Consider the following 13,969-nt stretch of genomic DNA (forward strand, 5'->3'; position numbering starts at 1 on the left):
TCTAAAAAACACCTGATCAATACTCTTCAAAAAGTATTAAGGTCATAAGAGGCCCCGGGGTGGCTCAGTCAGTTGGGTGACTGACTCTTGGTTTCGGCTCAGGTCGTGATCTCCAGGTCGGGAGATCAAGCCCCACCTAAGGCTCCACGCTCAGGGAGAAGTCTGCTTCCCCTCTCCCTCTGCCCCCCCGCCAGGTGCTTGCACTCACATGCTCTTTCTCGGAAATAAATAAATCTTAAAAAAAGTATTAAGGTCATGAAAGACTGTAGAGAACTGAGGAATTGACACTGACAAGACAGGACAACTAAATGCAATGTGAGATCTTGGATTTGATGCTGGAACAGAAAAAGGACATCAGTGGAAAACTGGTGAAATCTGAATAAAGTTGCCGTTCAGTTAATAGTATGGTAGCAGTGGTAATTTCTGAGTTTTGATAATTGCACCATGATTATATAGGATGTCAGCATTAAAGGGAACGATAACAGCTCTGTCCTATCTTTGCATCCCTTCAACAAACCTAAAAATCATTTCAAAATAAAAAAATTTAAAATCATTATGCAATATAGTCAGCTGTGAGAGAAAAAAACTAAAAAAGATTTTGAAAATACAACACATAGTTGTTGGAATTTGTAAAAGCCCAAATAGATGGGTTGAATAACAGATTGAACATGGCCAAAGAGGAATTAGAGAACTAAACATCAAGCTGATAATATCTCTTGGCACACGGCACAATGAGATAAAAGGTGGAAATTATAGGGGGAGAAAGACAAATCTTTTATAGCCTCCTATGGAGAATTCCCACTATGTGTCTAATAGGAATCTCCAGAAAAAGACAATGGACAGTTAACTTTGGCAATCAGCCACAGATGAGAGTGACTTTGTGGACGTCCAGGAGTCCAGCCCTGCTGGGGAAAAAAAAAAATCCAAGATTAGATGCATTGAAGAGGGTAAGAGGAACAGCTTCACTTGACCTGTGTCACGTCCCCCAAGGCTGCATGGCTCAGTGCCTAGAGAAACCTACTCAGCCGGTGATTTCTCCCACAGGAGAGAGTGAGACCATGTGAGTGAGCACCTGGCTTTCCCAGCTGTATGGGAGGCTGCCAAAGAGACCCATTCCTTTCTTGTTCCATCCAGAACATGGAGGTATGTGCCACAACTTGGGTGGGGGGACAAGGGGGGCTGGCAAGAACAGCAGCTAGGGCACTCCACAGCATCAAAGAGACACAGATCCTACCGGCTGCTTTGTGGACTCCACTGGGAAGCCTCCCCACAAACTGCTGGGGATGATTCGTTTGTGGATCCCCCCCCTCAACTGGCCTATGGGTATCCTCCCTATCCCCTATCCCCAGCTTCACACACCTCCCCATGGCTACCTCCCTATGTGCACCCCCAAGGGCAGTGAGTGTGAGCCTTTGCAAATGGCTAGTGAGCATGTGCAGAAAGCCAGCCAAATCATTTTTGCATTCTGTGATGAAAGCTTGATTATCATTAGTGATTTATTACTTTGCTGGAATTGATGTACTAATGTTAATATTAAGGATTTCCACATCTATGTGTATAAGTGAGATTGCCTTCTGTTTAGTTGTTATTGTTTTGCTGTCTATATATGTCTAACTTTTGTGACAAGGTTATTCCCAACTCACAAAATTAGTTTTCCATTTTTCCTGTACTCTGGAATATTTTATGTAAGAGGATTTTTCTGTTCCCTAAAGTTTTTGCAAAACTTGTTTGTAACATCATTTGATACATTTGGGAAGTTTCCCAGATCTTTCCGTTTCTCATGTGATTAGTTGTCTTTTTATGTTTTCTACGCTTCCTTTACTTTTTTTTTTAATATACAATTTACTTTTGAAATTTACAACTTTATAGAAAAATGACTATTTTCGTTTCAAATTTATTAGTGCAAAATTATTCCTAGTATTATGTATTGTTCTTCTCATACAATGCCCTTAATGTTTTTATATGTACCTTCTCTCTTTTTGACTTGATCAATATTATCAGTAGTTATCTATTTTACTAAACTTCTCAAAAAACCACATTCTGGTTCTATTCAACTCTAATTTTTTTCCCTGTGATGAATTTCTGCCTTTATAGTTTTTTTTTTTAATTAATAGACACTATTTTTTAGAGCTGTTTTAGGTTTACAGAAAAATTGAGGGGCTCCTGGGAGGTTCAGTCAGTTAAGCATCTGGCTCGATTTCACCTCAGGGTTGTGGAATCGAGCCCCGTGTCTGGCTCTGTGCTGGGCGTGGAGCCTGCTTGGGATCCTCTCTCCCTCTTCCTCTACCCCCTCACTCCTCTCCCTCTCTAAAAAAAAAAAAAAAAAAAACAGGAAAGAAAGAAAGAAGAAAAACTGAGCAGACAATACAGAGTTCACATACACTTTCTATCTCCTGCCCACCCCCATCCCACCCCACACCAACCCCTCACAATTTCCCCCATATCCTGTGTTACTGTGGTACATTTGTTACACCTGATGAACCAATAAATTATTAACTAAAGTCTGTAGTTTACATTAGGATTCAGTCTTTTTTTTTTTTAAGTAGGCTCCATGCCCAGTATGGAGCTCTATGCAGTACTTGAACTCACAACCCTGAAATCAAGACCTGAGTTGAGATCAAGAGTCCCATGCTTAAATGGATTGAGCCACCCAGGTGCCTCGGTCTTTTTTTTTTTAATGGAAGTATAGTTGACACACAGTATTACATTAGTTTCAGGTGTGCAACACAGTGATTGGAAAAGCCTAACTTTATGCTATTCTTGCCACAAGTGTGGCTACCATCTCTCACCATAAAATGCTATTATAATACTATTGACTATATTCTCTGTGCTATACCTCCATCCAGTCATCACCATGACTTACTCATTCTATAATTGGAAGCCTGTACATCCCACTCCCTTTCACTTATTTTGCCCATCCCCCCACCCACCCCTCCGGCAACCACCTGTTTGTTCTCTTTATTTATGTGTCTGTTTCTGCTTTTTTTGCTTGTTTGGTTTTTTTTTTTTTTAGAGTCCACATATAAATGAGATAATATGGTATTTTTCTTTCTCTGTCTGACTTATTTCACTTAGCATAATAAAGACTTCACTTTTGTGTTGTATAGTTCTAAGGGATTGACAAATGTATTTCATGTGTCTACCATTACAGTACCATACAGAATAGTTTCACTGCACTAAAAATCACCTCTGCTCCCCCAGACTCCTGGCAATCACTGACCTTTTAACTGTCTTTTTTTTTTTAAGATTTTATTTATTTATTTGACAGAGAGAGAGAGAGAGAGAGAGAGTGCGTACAGGCAGGGAGAGCCAGAGAGGGAGAAGCAGGCTGCTTGCTGAGCAGGGAGCCCGATGCAGGGCTCGATCCCAGGACCACAGGATCATGCCCTGAGCCGAAAGCAGACGCTTAACTGACTGAGCTACCCAGGCGCCCCTGATCTTTTAACTGTCTTTATACTTTTGCCTTTTCCAGAATGTCATATACTTGGGAGTCCTACAGTATGTAAGCTATTCTGATTGGTTTCTTTCACTTATCAATATACATTAAAGATTCTTCCACGTCTCTTCTTGGTGGTGATAGTTCATTTCTTTTTATGCTAATAATATTCCATTGAATGATGTAGCACAGTTTATCCATACACCTACTGAAGTGTATCTTGGTTGCTTCCAAGTTTGGACAATTATGAATAAAAGTGCTATAAGCTTCATATGCAGCTTTTTGTGTAGATATAAGTTTTTGACTCATTTTAGTAAATACCAAAGAGTAGAACTGCTGGGTCATATGGTAAGAGTATGCTTAGTTTTATAAGAAACTGCTAACCTGTCTTCAAAGTGGCTTTATCATTTTACATTCCCAATGGTTCCTGTTGCTCTACAGCTCTATTCGCATTTAACCATTCTAATAGGTATATAGTGGTATTTCACTGTTAATTTGCAATTCCTGTATGACATATGATGTTCAGCATCTTTTCATATGCTTATTTGCCATCTGTATATCTTCTTTGGTGAAGTGTCTGTTCAGATCTTTTGCACATTTTTTTAATTGGGCTGTTTTCTTATTGTTGAATTTTAAGAGTTCTTTATATATTTTGGATACAAGTTCTTCATCAGATACATGTTTTGCAGTATATTCTCCCAATGTGTGACTTATCTTTATCTTTTCATTGTCTTAAACTGCCTTCATTTTAACTAGTTTTTTCTTCAACATACTTTAGGTTTGTGTACGTTTTCTAGTTCATTCTGCTTTGTTTCAGTTGTTTTGTTTTTTATTTAATGATTTAATAATAATTTTTCCTCTGCTGATTCCCACAAGTATTTGTGTTACTTCATTTTTAGTTCTAAATATTTTTATTTCAATTTTTATTTCATCTTTCAACCATGATTGATTCAAATTTGCCTTTTAGCTTTTAAATTTATGATTATGTTTTGTCATTTGTCTAGTTTTATTGTGCCATGGTCAGTGAATAGAGTCAGTAGGGTTTTTTTTAAAGAATTTCAAGCAACATCCTGATGTCCTACTAAGATTAATTTTGGGCAGAGATATCATGTTGCACAACTCTGGGGGTACCAATTATACCCTAATTTGTATGACTAATGCCCCTCATGGTTCATAGTATGTAGACTTTGTAGCTCTCCCTGATTAAGGAAACAGTTTATGTGTTTGAAAAAATGTGCATCTCAGTCACATTTGTCAATTTTTATGTTATGTAATTTAAGGCTATGTTGTTAATGGAATAAAATTGAGAGTCCAGAAATAAACCTATACATCTGTGGTCTGTTGATTTTCAATGGGGTGCCAAGATCATTCAATGGGGAAAATAACCATCTTTTCAAGAAATGGTGCTGGGATAACTGGATATCAGCATGCAAAAGAATGAAGTTGGACCCTTCCCTCACATCATGTACAAAAATTAACATAGGTCAAAGATCTAAATATAAAAGCTAAAAGCTCTTAGGAGAAAACATATGGATAAATCTTCATGACCTTGGATTTGGCAAAAGATTCTTAAAGTATGACACCAAAAGCACACACAGTGAAAGAAAAAAGGACAGCTATCCTGATTAGAAATGAGCAAAGGATGTAAATAGACATTTCTCCAAGGAAGATATAAAAATGGTCAGTAACCTTTCGGAAAGATACTCGACATCATTAATCATCAGGAAAGTGTAAATTACAGCCACAGTGAAATACCACTTCACACCCACTGGGATGGCTGGGATCAAAAAGTCACATAATAACACGTGCTGACATGGCTGTGTGGAAATTACCATCCTCATACACCACTAGTAGGAATGTAAAATGGGGGAGCCACTTTGCAAAATGTACTGACAGTTCCCCAAATGCTTAAACACAGAGTTTGATTCATATGATCCAGCATTTTTACTCCTGGGCATATACCTACGGCTAATGAAAACATTTGTCCCTGCAAAAATGTGTACATGAATGTTCATAGCAGCATTACTCACAATAGCCAAAAGATGGAAACAACTAAAATGTCTGTTGGTGGAGAAATGGATAAGCACAAAATGGTATATTCATCCAGTGAAATGTTATTTGGCCATAAAAAGAAATGGAAGTACTGGTACATGCTACAACTTGGATGAATCTTGAAAATGTTATGCCAAATTAAGGAAGCCAGTCACAAAAGCCCAATTATATAGAAATACATTCATATAAACTTTTAGGCTAGGGAAATCTATATATTTTGCACAATGGAACATTATTTGGTCTTTAAAAAGAAGGAAATCCTCGGGGTGCCTGGGTGACTTAGTTGGCTGAGCCATCAAACTCTCAATTTTGGCTCAGGTCCTGATCTCAGGTCATGAAATTGAGCCCCATGTTGGGCTCAGCATGGAGTCTGCTTGGGATTCTCTCCCTCTGCCCCACCCCTCATTCATGCATGCACTCGTACGTGCTCTCTCTCTCTCTCTCTAAGTAAATAATCTTAAAAAGTAAAAAATAAAAAGAAAGAAATCCTGCCATTTATGACAACATAGATGAACCTGGAGGGCATTATGCTAATCAAAAGAAACCAGATGCAGAAAAACAAATACTGTATGATCTCACTTATTTGTGGAATCTACAAATAGTCAAATACATAGAGGCAGAAAGTAGAATGGTAGTTATCAGGGGTTGGGGGTAGAAGGAAATGGAGAGATGTTGGTCAAGGCATACAAAGTTTCAGTTATGCAAGATGAATAAGTTCTGGAGATCTAATGTACAACAATGTGATTATAGTTAACAGTAACATATTGTATACTTAAAATTTGCCAAGAGGGAAGATCTTAAGTGTTCTCACCATACACACACACACACACACACAGAAAAGAAAATGTAACTATGTGAGATGATAGATATGTTAATTTACTTGATTGTGATGGTTACTTCACAGTGTATACATGTACCAAATCAGAAAGTTGTACATCTTAAATATATATTATGTTTAATTGTCAATTATACATCAATAAAGCAGGGGAAAAAATAAAGGGGATTCAAAGAGAAAAGTTCAGGACCAAGAGAGATATTTCATATTGATACAAAGATAAATTACCAAGAATATATTAGAGTTAAGAATGTGTATGAGCCAACAACAGAGTTTTTAAAAAAAATCTTTATTGATATATAATTCACATACCATGCATTTCACTAATTTAAACTGTACAAGTCAATGTTTTTAGTATAATCACAGATGTGTGCAACAGTTTTAGAACATTTTCATCACCCCAAAAAGAAACCTCATACCCCTTAGATATCATCTCTGTACCCCTAGTCCTAAATAACAAATATACTCACCATCTCTGTAGAATTCCTCCCTTTCTACAGGGCTTTCTGGTGTTGATTGTTGAAGGTTGCAGTTGTCCATTTCCAAACTAGTTTTGCAAAGATTGTAATCCTTGTCCTGTATGCTCACTGAAGCTTCTGTTCTGTTATCTCAGCAGTGAGCTAGGAAACAGAATATATTTCCTTAAATGCCTGGAGACAAAAAGAAAAAAAAAACAAACCTCCCTCCCTTGGTCTTTGCATATTGGCTCTGGGCTAGGGTACTCCTTAAATGCTAAGCCAAGCTAACTACAACTCTGCCTTAGCTTTCACCTCCTACTTTAGTGGAGTCCAAAGATCAGCCAGAGATGTAAATCTAGGGTCCTCTCAGGTCTTTTCTGAGTATGTGTCTGCCCGCCGGGGAATGCACATTGCATTCCAGATCCCCCAGTCCTGCACTGCTCTTGGTCCCCTAAGAATCTTCCTCCTCAGCTTACTTATATCCAGGCTTTTGGGCCTGTCTGCTATTTGCCTCATCCTTCATTCCTTGCTCCAGGCAGCAATGGGTACCATATAGCTTTACTGCTTCCATCAGATGCCACTCAGAAAGCCAGTCTAACCTGAGGCAGGCAAAATATAGATCAGTCTCTGTACTGGTCCCTTAGACAGGTCAAATGCATGACCACAATTTTTAAGAATAAGGTCCATATTACTTTCCCCGGCACCAATACATTGTACCAGGAATGGGCTGTCCACAAGGCTGCTGTTGATCTGGGGAATAAAGGATGCTAGGCAGGTAAGCAAAAACCACACAATGTCTCTTACCAAAATTCAGTTGCTTTTTTCCTCATTAAGCACTTGCTGTTTGACACAGGCATTTGATTAGGTTCCAAAATTCCAAAAAAGTTGATTGTATCTGTTTTTGCTAGCAGAATTCTTTCTTTTTAAAGATTTTATTTACTTATTTGTGAGAGAGAAAGAGAGCAAGAGAGAGAGCAAGGGGTAGGGGCAGAGGGAGAGGGAGAAGCAGACTCCCCACTGAGCAGGGAACCTTATGTGGGGCTCAGTTCCAGGACCCTGGGATCATGACCTGAGCCAAAGGCAGACACCTAACCGACTGAGCCACCCAGGCGCCCCTGCTAGCAGAATTCTTGCTGGGAAGACCAGTTCTTGCAAGGAAACCATTCCTGGAGCTCTCTACTAATCCCATGTCACTTGTCTTGCAAGTACTTTGGAAAACAGTTTGGCACTATGTGGTAAATCTAAAGATATACAAACCAGGAATTCTATTGCTTGTTATTTACCCTAGATCAGTGATTCTCAACTGGGGTAAATTTTGCTTCTCCAGTAACATATGGAAATGCCTGGAGACATTTTTGGTTCTCACAACTGAGGCCATGCCACTAGCATGTGGTGGGTAAAAGCCATGGATGCTGCTAAACATCCTACAATACATAGGATAGTTCCCTCTCACCCTGTTCCCCCACCATCTACAACAAAAGATTATCTGTCCCTAAATATCAAAATTGCCAAGAAACCCTCATCTAGAGAAATGAGTACTCACATGCACAGGGAAAATGCTCACAACTGCATTGTTTTATAATAGTCCTAAACAGGAAATGATTCAAACAACCCAAATGCCCAACAGTGGAATGTATATATTCTTGTATATATATTCAATAGAATACTTAATAGAAATGAAAATTAATGAGCTATAAAAACTATATAAAGAAGAGCAAGAAAGTGTTTTTTTATAAATATTAAGATAGTGGTCATTGGAGAAGGGGGGAGTTAATATTGGGAAAGGACACATGATCTCTTCAGAGCTTTTGGCAATGTTCTATTTCTTGAACTAGGTGGTGTTTACATAGGTGTTCACTTTTTAAAAACTGTACATTTATATTTTACTACTTATATGTATATTTCATATTAGAATAGATAAAACTTATAATTACAGTTTTTCTTCTTCTATCACACTCCCTACTTTGACAGTCATATTCTTATTTGTATCTTCAAACTGACCATCCAGTCTGAGAATGTATGTTCGTTCATTCAATCAAGCCTCAATATTGAATATCTACTATAAGCAGGAACTGTTCTAAACAGTAGGAACACAGAGAGGGAACAAGATAGATATCTTGCATTCCAGGGTGAAGAGACAGGATGTAATTAATATACCAAAAATTGTAAAAGATAATTTCAAGGGGCATTAGGTATTTGAAAACAGGACAGTTATAAGAGAGGTTATAAAGACTGTGGTAAGAAAGAGTAACGGGGGTGAGATATTTCAAATTGAATGGTCAGTGAAGGCTTCAGTGAAGATGACATTTGGGGAGATAAGTGACCTGTTTCAAGCAAAGAAATGGGCAGTGTGAAGTTCTAGAGGAAGAATATTCTTAAAAAAAGGAAACAGTTGTTGCTGAGGCTCTTAAGTAGGAAAGTGTTCAACATGTTTGAGGAACCTCAGGAAATAAAGCATGGCTAGTGTGGATTGGATGAGGGAAGAGGGGAGAAGATGAAGTTAGTGCAGGAGGCAAGATCTCCATCACGGAGAGTTTGGATCTTTTTCCAAGTGCCATGAGAAGCCACTGAGATGCTGCTGTTGTGTAGACTGTAGGAGAGAAGACAGGTGGCATGGAGACTAACTTAGGCAAGAGATGATGGTGACTGTGAGGCAGAGATGGCGACAAATGGATAGACTCAGGGTTTATTTAAAGATAGAGTCCAGAACATGTGGTATGAGTAAAGGAGAGAATCAAGGATGATTCCTAGGTTTTTGTCCTGAACAACCAAGGAGAAAATGGGAACTTTTGCTGGGATGAGGAAGACTGGTGAGTGAGCACGACATTTGAATCAAGGAGCTGAGATACACTTCAACAGATGAGTGGATAAAGAAGATGTGGTTCATATATACAATGGAATATTACTGAGCCATCAGAAAGGATGGATACCTACCATTTACATCGACATGGATGGAACTGGAGGGGATTATACTAGGTGAAATAAGTCAAGCAGAGAAAGAATTATCATATGATTTCACTCATATGTTGAACATAAGGAATAGAGCGGAGGCCCACAGGGGAAGGGAGGGAAAACTGAATGGGAAGAAAGAGAGGGAGACAAACCATGAGAGACTCTGGACTCCGAGAAACAAACTGAGGGTTACAGAAGCGGGGGTGGGGGGATGGGGTAACCAAGTGATGGGTATTAAGGAGGGCACGTGTTGGGATGAGCACTGGGGTGTTATATGCAACTAATGAATCGTTGAACACTACAACAAAAACTTATGATGTACTATATGCTGGCCAACTGAACATAAACAACAACAACAACAACAAAAGTCTTATTTGGGCTTTATTAAGTTTCAAATACCTGTTAGACATTCAAAGGGAGATGTCAGATTGGCTGTTGAACATGTCTCCATAGATTTAATGCGCTGGATTTGAGGATATCTAAAGTTCCCTTCAACCATATTAAACACATGCAACAAATTGCGAATCAATTTAATAAATTAGAGTATACACGCACAATGCTATTCCATGAATTGGCATGCAAAGATAATTTTTAATTGAAACAAGTAGGTTATAAAAGTGCATATGGTTTGCTTCAATTTTTAAGAATACAATATATTATAATATATATTTCACTGGAATCAGATAAACTTGAATATAAGCTGTGGTTACCTGTGCTGGGATTTAGTGTGGTTTTAATTCTTGCTATCATTAGTTTAAAATGTCTTCAATAATCCTGTATTACCTGTGTAATCTCTTTCTTAAATAAAGTAAATCCACAAAGGTCTCTTCCAGCTGGGCAGCCTGTGGCTGGGTTATATGTCAGGTGAGGGATGTCAAGGTGATCAGGGTGATGATGGTCCAGATGCAAAGTGTGAAAGGCGAAGAGGCCCCGCCCAAGAGCAGATGCACGGGTCGGAGTGGGGGCGCAGGGGGAGGTCCAAACGGCACCGCCCTGCACATCACGTGCTCGAAAGCCGCCAATGGCCGCCTCCGAGCCCACCTTGGGAACGGGGCGGGGCGCCCAGCTGGCGTCACCAGGACAACGGGCGTTGCCGGCGCCTTGTGACTCCGGGCTGTGGGCGCGCTCGCGGCTCTTCGGCCATGGTGAGTCTGGGGCCCGAGCCGGTTGTGCCACCCTGCCCTTCCCCGCCCGGGCTGAGCCCCCGCGCGGCCACTGCTCGGTTCCGGCGGGCGGCGCCGGGGTCGCGGAGAGGCCAGGCTGCGGCCTTCGGGGCTGCGGGGCAGGGCAGGACTGGGCGGGCCCGGGGGAAGAGGAGCCCCGGGGGGCCCGGAGCGCCCGCCTGCCCGGGGCGCCCGCGACGCAGCGTTCTCTGCGTTGAAGGTCTGGGCCTCCGCTGGGACCCCCACCCGGTGGGCCGCCGGACAGCGTGACGCTTTTTGATCCCAGCGAGCCTGGGAAGCCACCCAGAGAGGGTGTGGTTTTTTTTTTTTAAAGGGATATGTGTATCATATTCATATTAACAGTATATTGCAGTCTGTGTGCTACGTGTCTTGTGTCTACGCAATTATATATAAATAATATGATACATGATACGTATTTCTTTAAAATTCATCATTGACAGGATTTTTAGCGTGTGGGGAAATTTAAATATGTAATTTTGGATTTTCCCTCCTCCTTTTCAAAAAAAAAAATGGGGGCATTAAGCTGGAGGTTTTTTCCTGTGCGCAGCCCCTTAAGGGATTTAATTAGTAATTAGTACATTGTAAACGTCTTAAATCGCTACTTTTATTCAATAAACTTGAGAGTGAGTGGGCATACCACCTGGCCCCCATTAAGCTCGTTTTTTAAAACCTGACTTGAAGACTCAGCAGAGGTGTTGGCTTGACTAGACAGGATTCAAGGAATTGCTGACCAAAGGTGTGATATCTCCGGAGGCCTCCAAAGGGAGTAAAAGAAGAGAGGAGCTGGACTCTGCTGGGGACACACCTTTGATATAGAATATTTGAGAGGGGTTTGGGGTGGGTAATAAGAAAATGCCTGGTTTTAAGAAACAGTTTTTTTTAACCATCACTAGTGTAGATTTGCTCTTTATCTACAGTGGAAGTGCTAATAAGCTGAGAAGGCAGGGGGCTTCCCAAGTGCCAGTTGGCATGGAGAGAAAACCTACCATTTGGAACCCTGGCAGACTCTCTCTTTTTTTTTTTTTTGATAACTAGGGAGAGGCATGGTAGGAAGAGAAGGTGGCTGATCTGTATCTATCATTGGTGGCCCAGATGTGTGGCCTTTTGATAGTAGGGGGAAAAAACATTACCCACAAGTAATAGAAATGCAGGCTTTATTTTGTGTATGTTTCTTTAATTCTGAATTGCTTTTAAGTGACAAATTAATGGAACCCTGCAAAAGTTTCAGAAAATGAATTTTACAAAAATCTGAGTGTTGTAAATATTGCAATGACTTTTCTATGTTATATGTGGGAAAAGCTCTTACAATTATAGCAAAGAGAAAGGGAGAATATTCAGGAATTCACAGCTCTCTGAAGTCTCATGTTCCTCCTGTTTCCCATTTTCCTTTTCTTCTCTCCTTCCATCCTGACCCATAGTCCACCTTGATTCACTATTGTGCATGTTAGAGTTTTATTTACTTTAAAAGCATTCTATTATACTTGTGTACTGGTGGTTGCTTTGTTAAACTTAGAAATTTTTTTGCTTTTTGTCTATTTTTAAACATTAACAATTTCATTCATGGAAGGGATTTAATTTGATGATGAGCTGATGCCTAGGCTCCAACGAAAGTAGGGAATGGTTGGTATGTATAGGAGGGGGAATGAGGAAGCTGCCTGTGTAATCCCCCAAACTGTATTCAAGATTGTTAACATTATCGTTCATTAAATGCTTGAATCTAAACATACAACTTTAGCAGTTGATATGAATTACTTTGCACATCAATTTGGAACAATGCTTCACTATCTCTCAATGAAAATTTCTTCAATTAAGCCACTTGTTTCTATTCTATAATGATAGCTGGCATTTATTATGTACATTCTGAGTGAGATATTTTTCCAAGCACCTTATATGTCTTATTTAACCATCACAACAACCCTATGAAGAAGATACCATTTCCCCATTTTAGAGGTGAGCAAATTGAGGCACAGAAGGGGGATAGAGTAACTTGCCCAGGTCACCGAGCTGATAAATTAAGCGAGATTTCAAAACCAGGCAGATTGTCTCAGAACCTGCTTATGCAAACACTGGATTATACTGTAATATATAGTGCATCAGTATATGTTCCCCCAATATATATGCCAGGTATATGTTACGAAATTTGTTTTCCTATTTGGATTTTAATATTTTTGAGCACTTAGGAATACTTGTATTTTATTATTCCTGGCACTGAGCTAGATACTACAGAACAGGGTAGGCATGCCTAGCCTTCTCTCCTCTTACTTTTCCCTCCCCTTTTTTACAAAGATGAAATGAAGAGGAATTAATGAAGACAGACTGTTGGATTGGGGCTCATACTCATGGTTGTAATAGCATTGAAAGTTTCTCCTGTCATTTCACTTTGCATTCAGGAATTGACACATGCTTTTTGTGAATCACAAAGACCAGTGTTTTACATAAAGCCATTTAGACTTGGAGGATGAATATATTTTAAAAAATAAAATTCTATTTTCTGAGATTTTTCCTAATAGTAATTTTAACATACATTTTAGTTGTATATTTGAAAATTGTTTCAAAAAGACAGCAATTTGATTCATATGGATCAAAATATACATTGGGATACCTTTTGTCATGTTTTTGCTCTTGCCTAATACTTTAGCTTGTAAGGCAGATTTTTTTTTTCTCAGAAATATAACATTGTATCATTACTGTTTTCCCATTTTGATTCATTCACTTGGACTTTCCCCTCTTTTGGCACTTCTCTTTCTGTGTTTATCTGTGGTTAGGACTTGTCAGAGGTGTTGGGAAGCACAAGGTGGGGGGAAAACTACAATAAAATATAACAAGATTTACAGACAGTTTTGGTCTATTTGCTATCACATGGTATGGTTAAGAGAGCTAATATGTTTATATAATGAGATCTATGTTAATAGATCATAAAAAGAATATATTTTCCTTCTATTAACAATATTGGTCTCCTTTTGGTCTGCACTGGAATGGGGATGGAGCATAATTTTTAGAACTGTAACAATAACTTTTTCATAGAGCCCTTCCCCACTGTCTGGTTTTAGGC

At 39.4% G+C, this 13,969-nt stretch overlaps 1 protein-coding gene across 3 annotated transcripts in view; it reads left to right on the forward strand.

Annotated features, from left to right (window-relative positions):
- Nucleotides 1-10,807: 10,807 nt before the first annotated feature.
- FBXL2 (F-box and leucine rich repeat protein 2) overlaps nucleotides 10,808-13,969 on the forward strand; it is a 140,237-nt gene continuing 137,075 nt past the window's right edge. For 2 of the 3 annotated variants that reach the window (XM_032409075.1, XM_032409078.1), the window contains exon 1: nucleotides 10,852-10,878. Coding sequence is in view for 1 of the 3 variants with exons in the window: in XM_032409074.1 (XP_032264965.1) it covers nucleotides 10,876-10,878 (3 nt within the window). In the remaining 2 variants the exon portion in view is untranslated. Of the gene's footprint in view, nucleotides 10,879-13,969 lie in introns of all 3 variants that reach the window. The other variant, XM_032409074.1, reaches the window with a different exon arrangement.

The sequence above is a fragment of the Phoca vitulina genome, unplaced genomic scaffold (assembly GCF_004348235.1).
Source record: "Phoca vitulina isolate PV1807 unplaced genomic scaffold, GSC_HSeal_1.0 scaffold10, whole genome shotgun sequence".
Taxonomy (NCBI): Eukaryota; Metazoa; Chordata; class Mammalia; order Carnivora; family Phocidae; genus Phoca; species Phoca vitulina.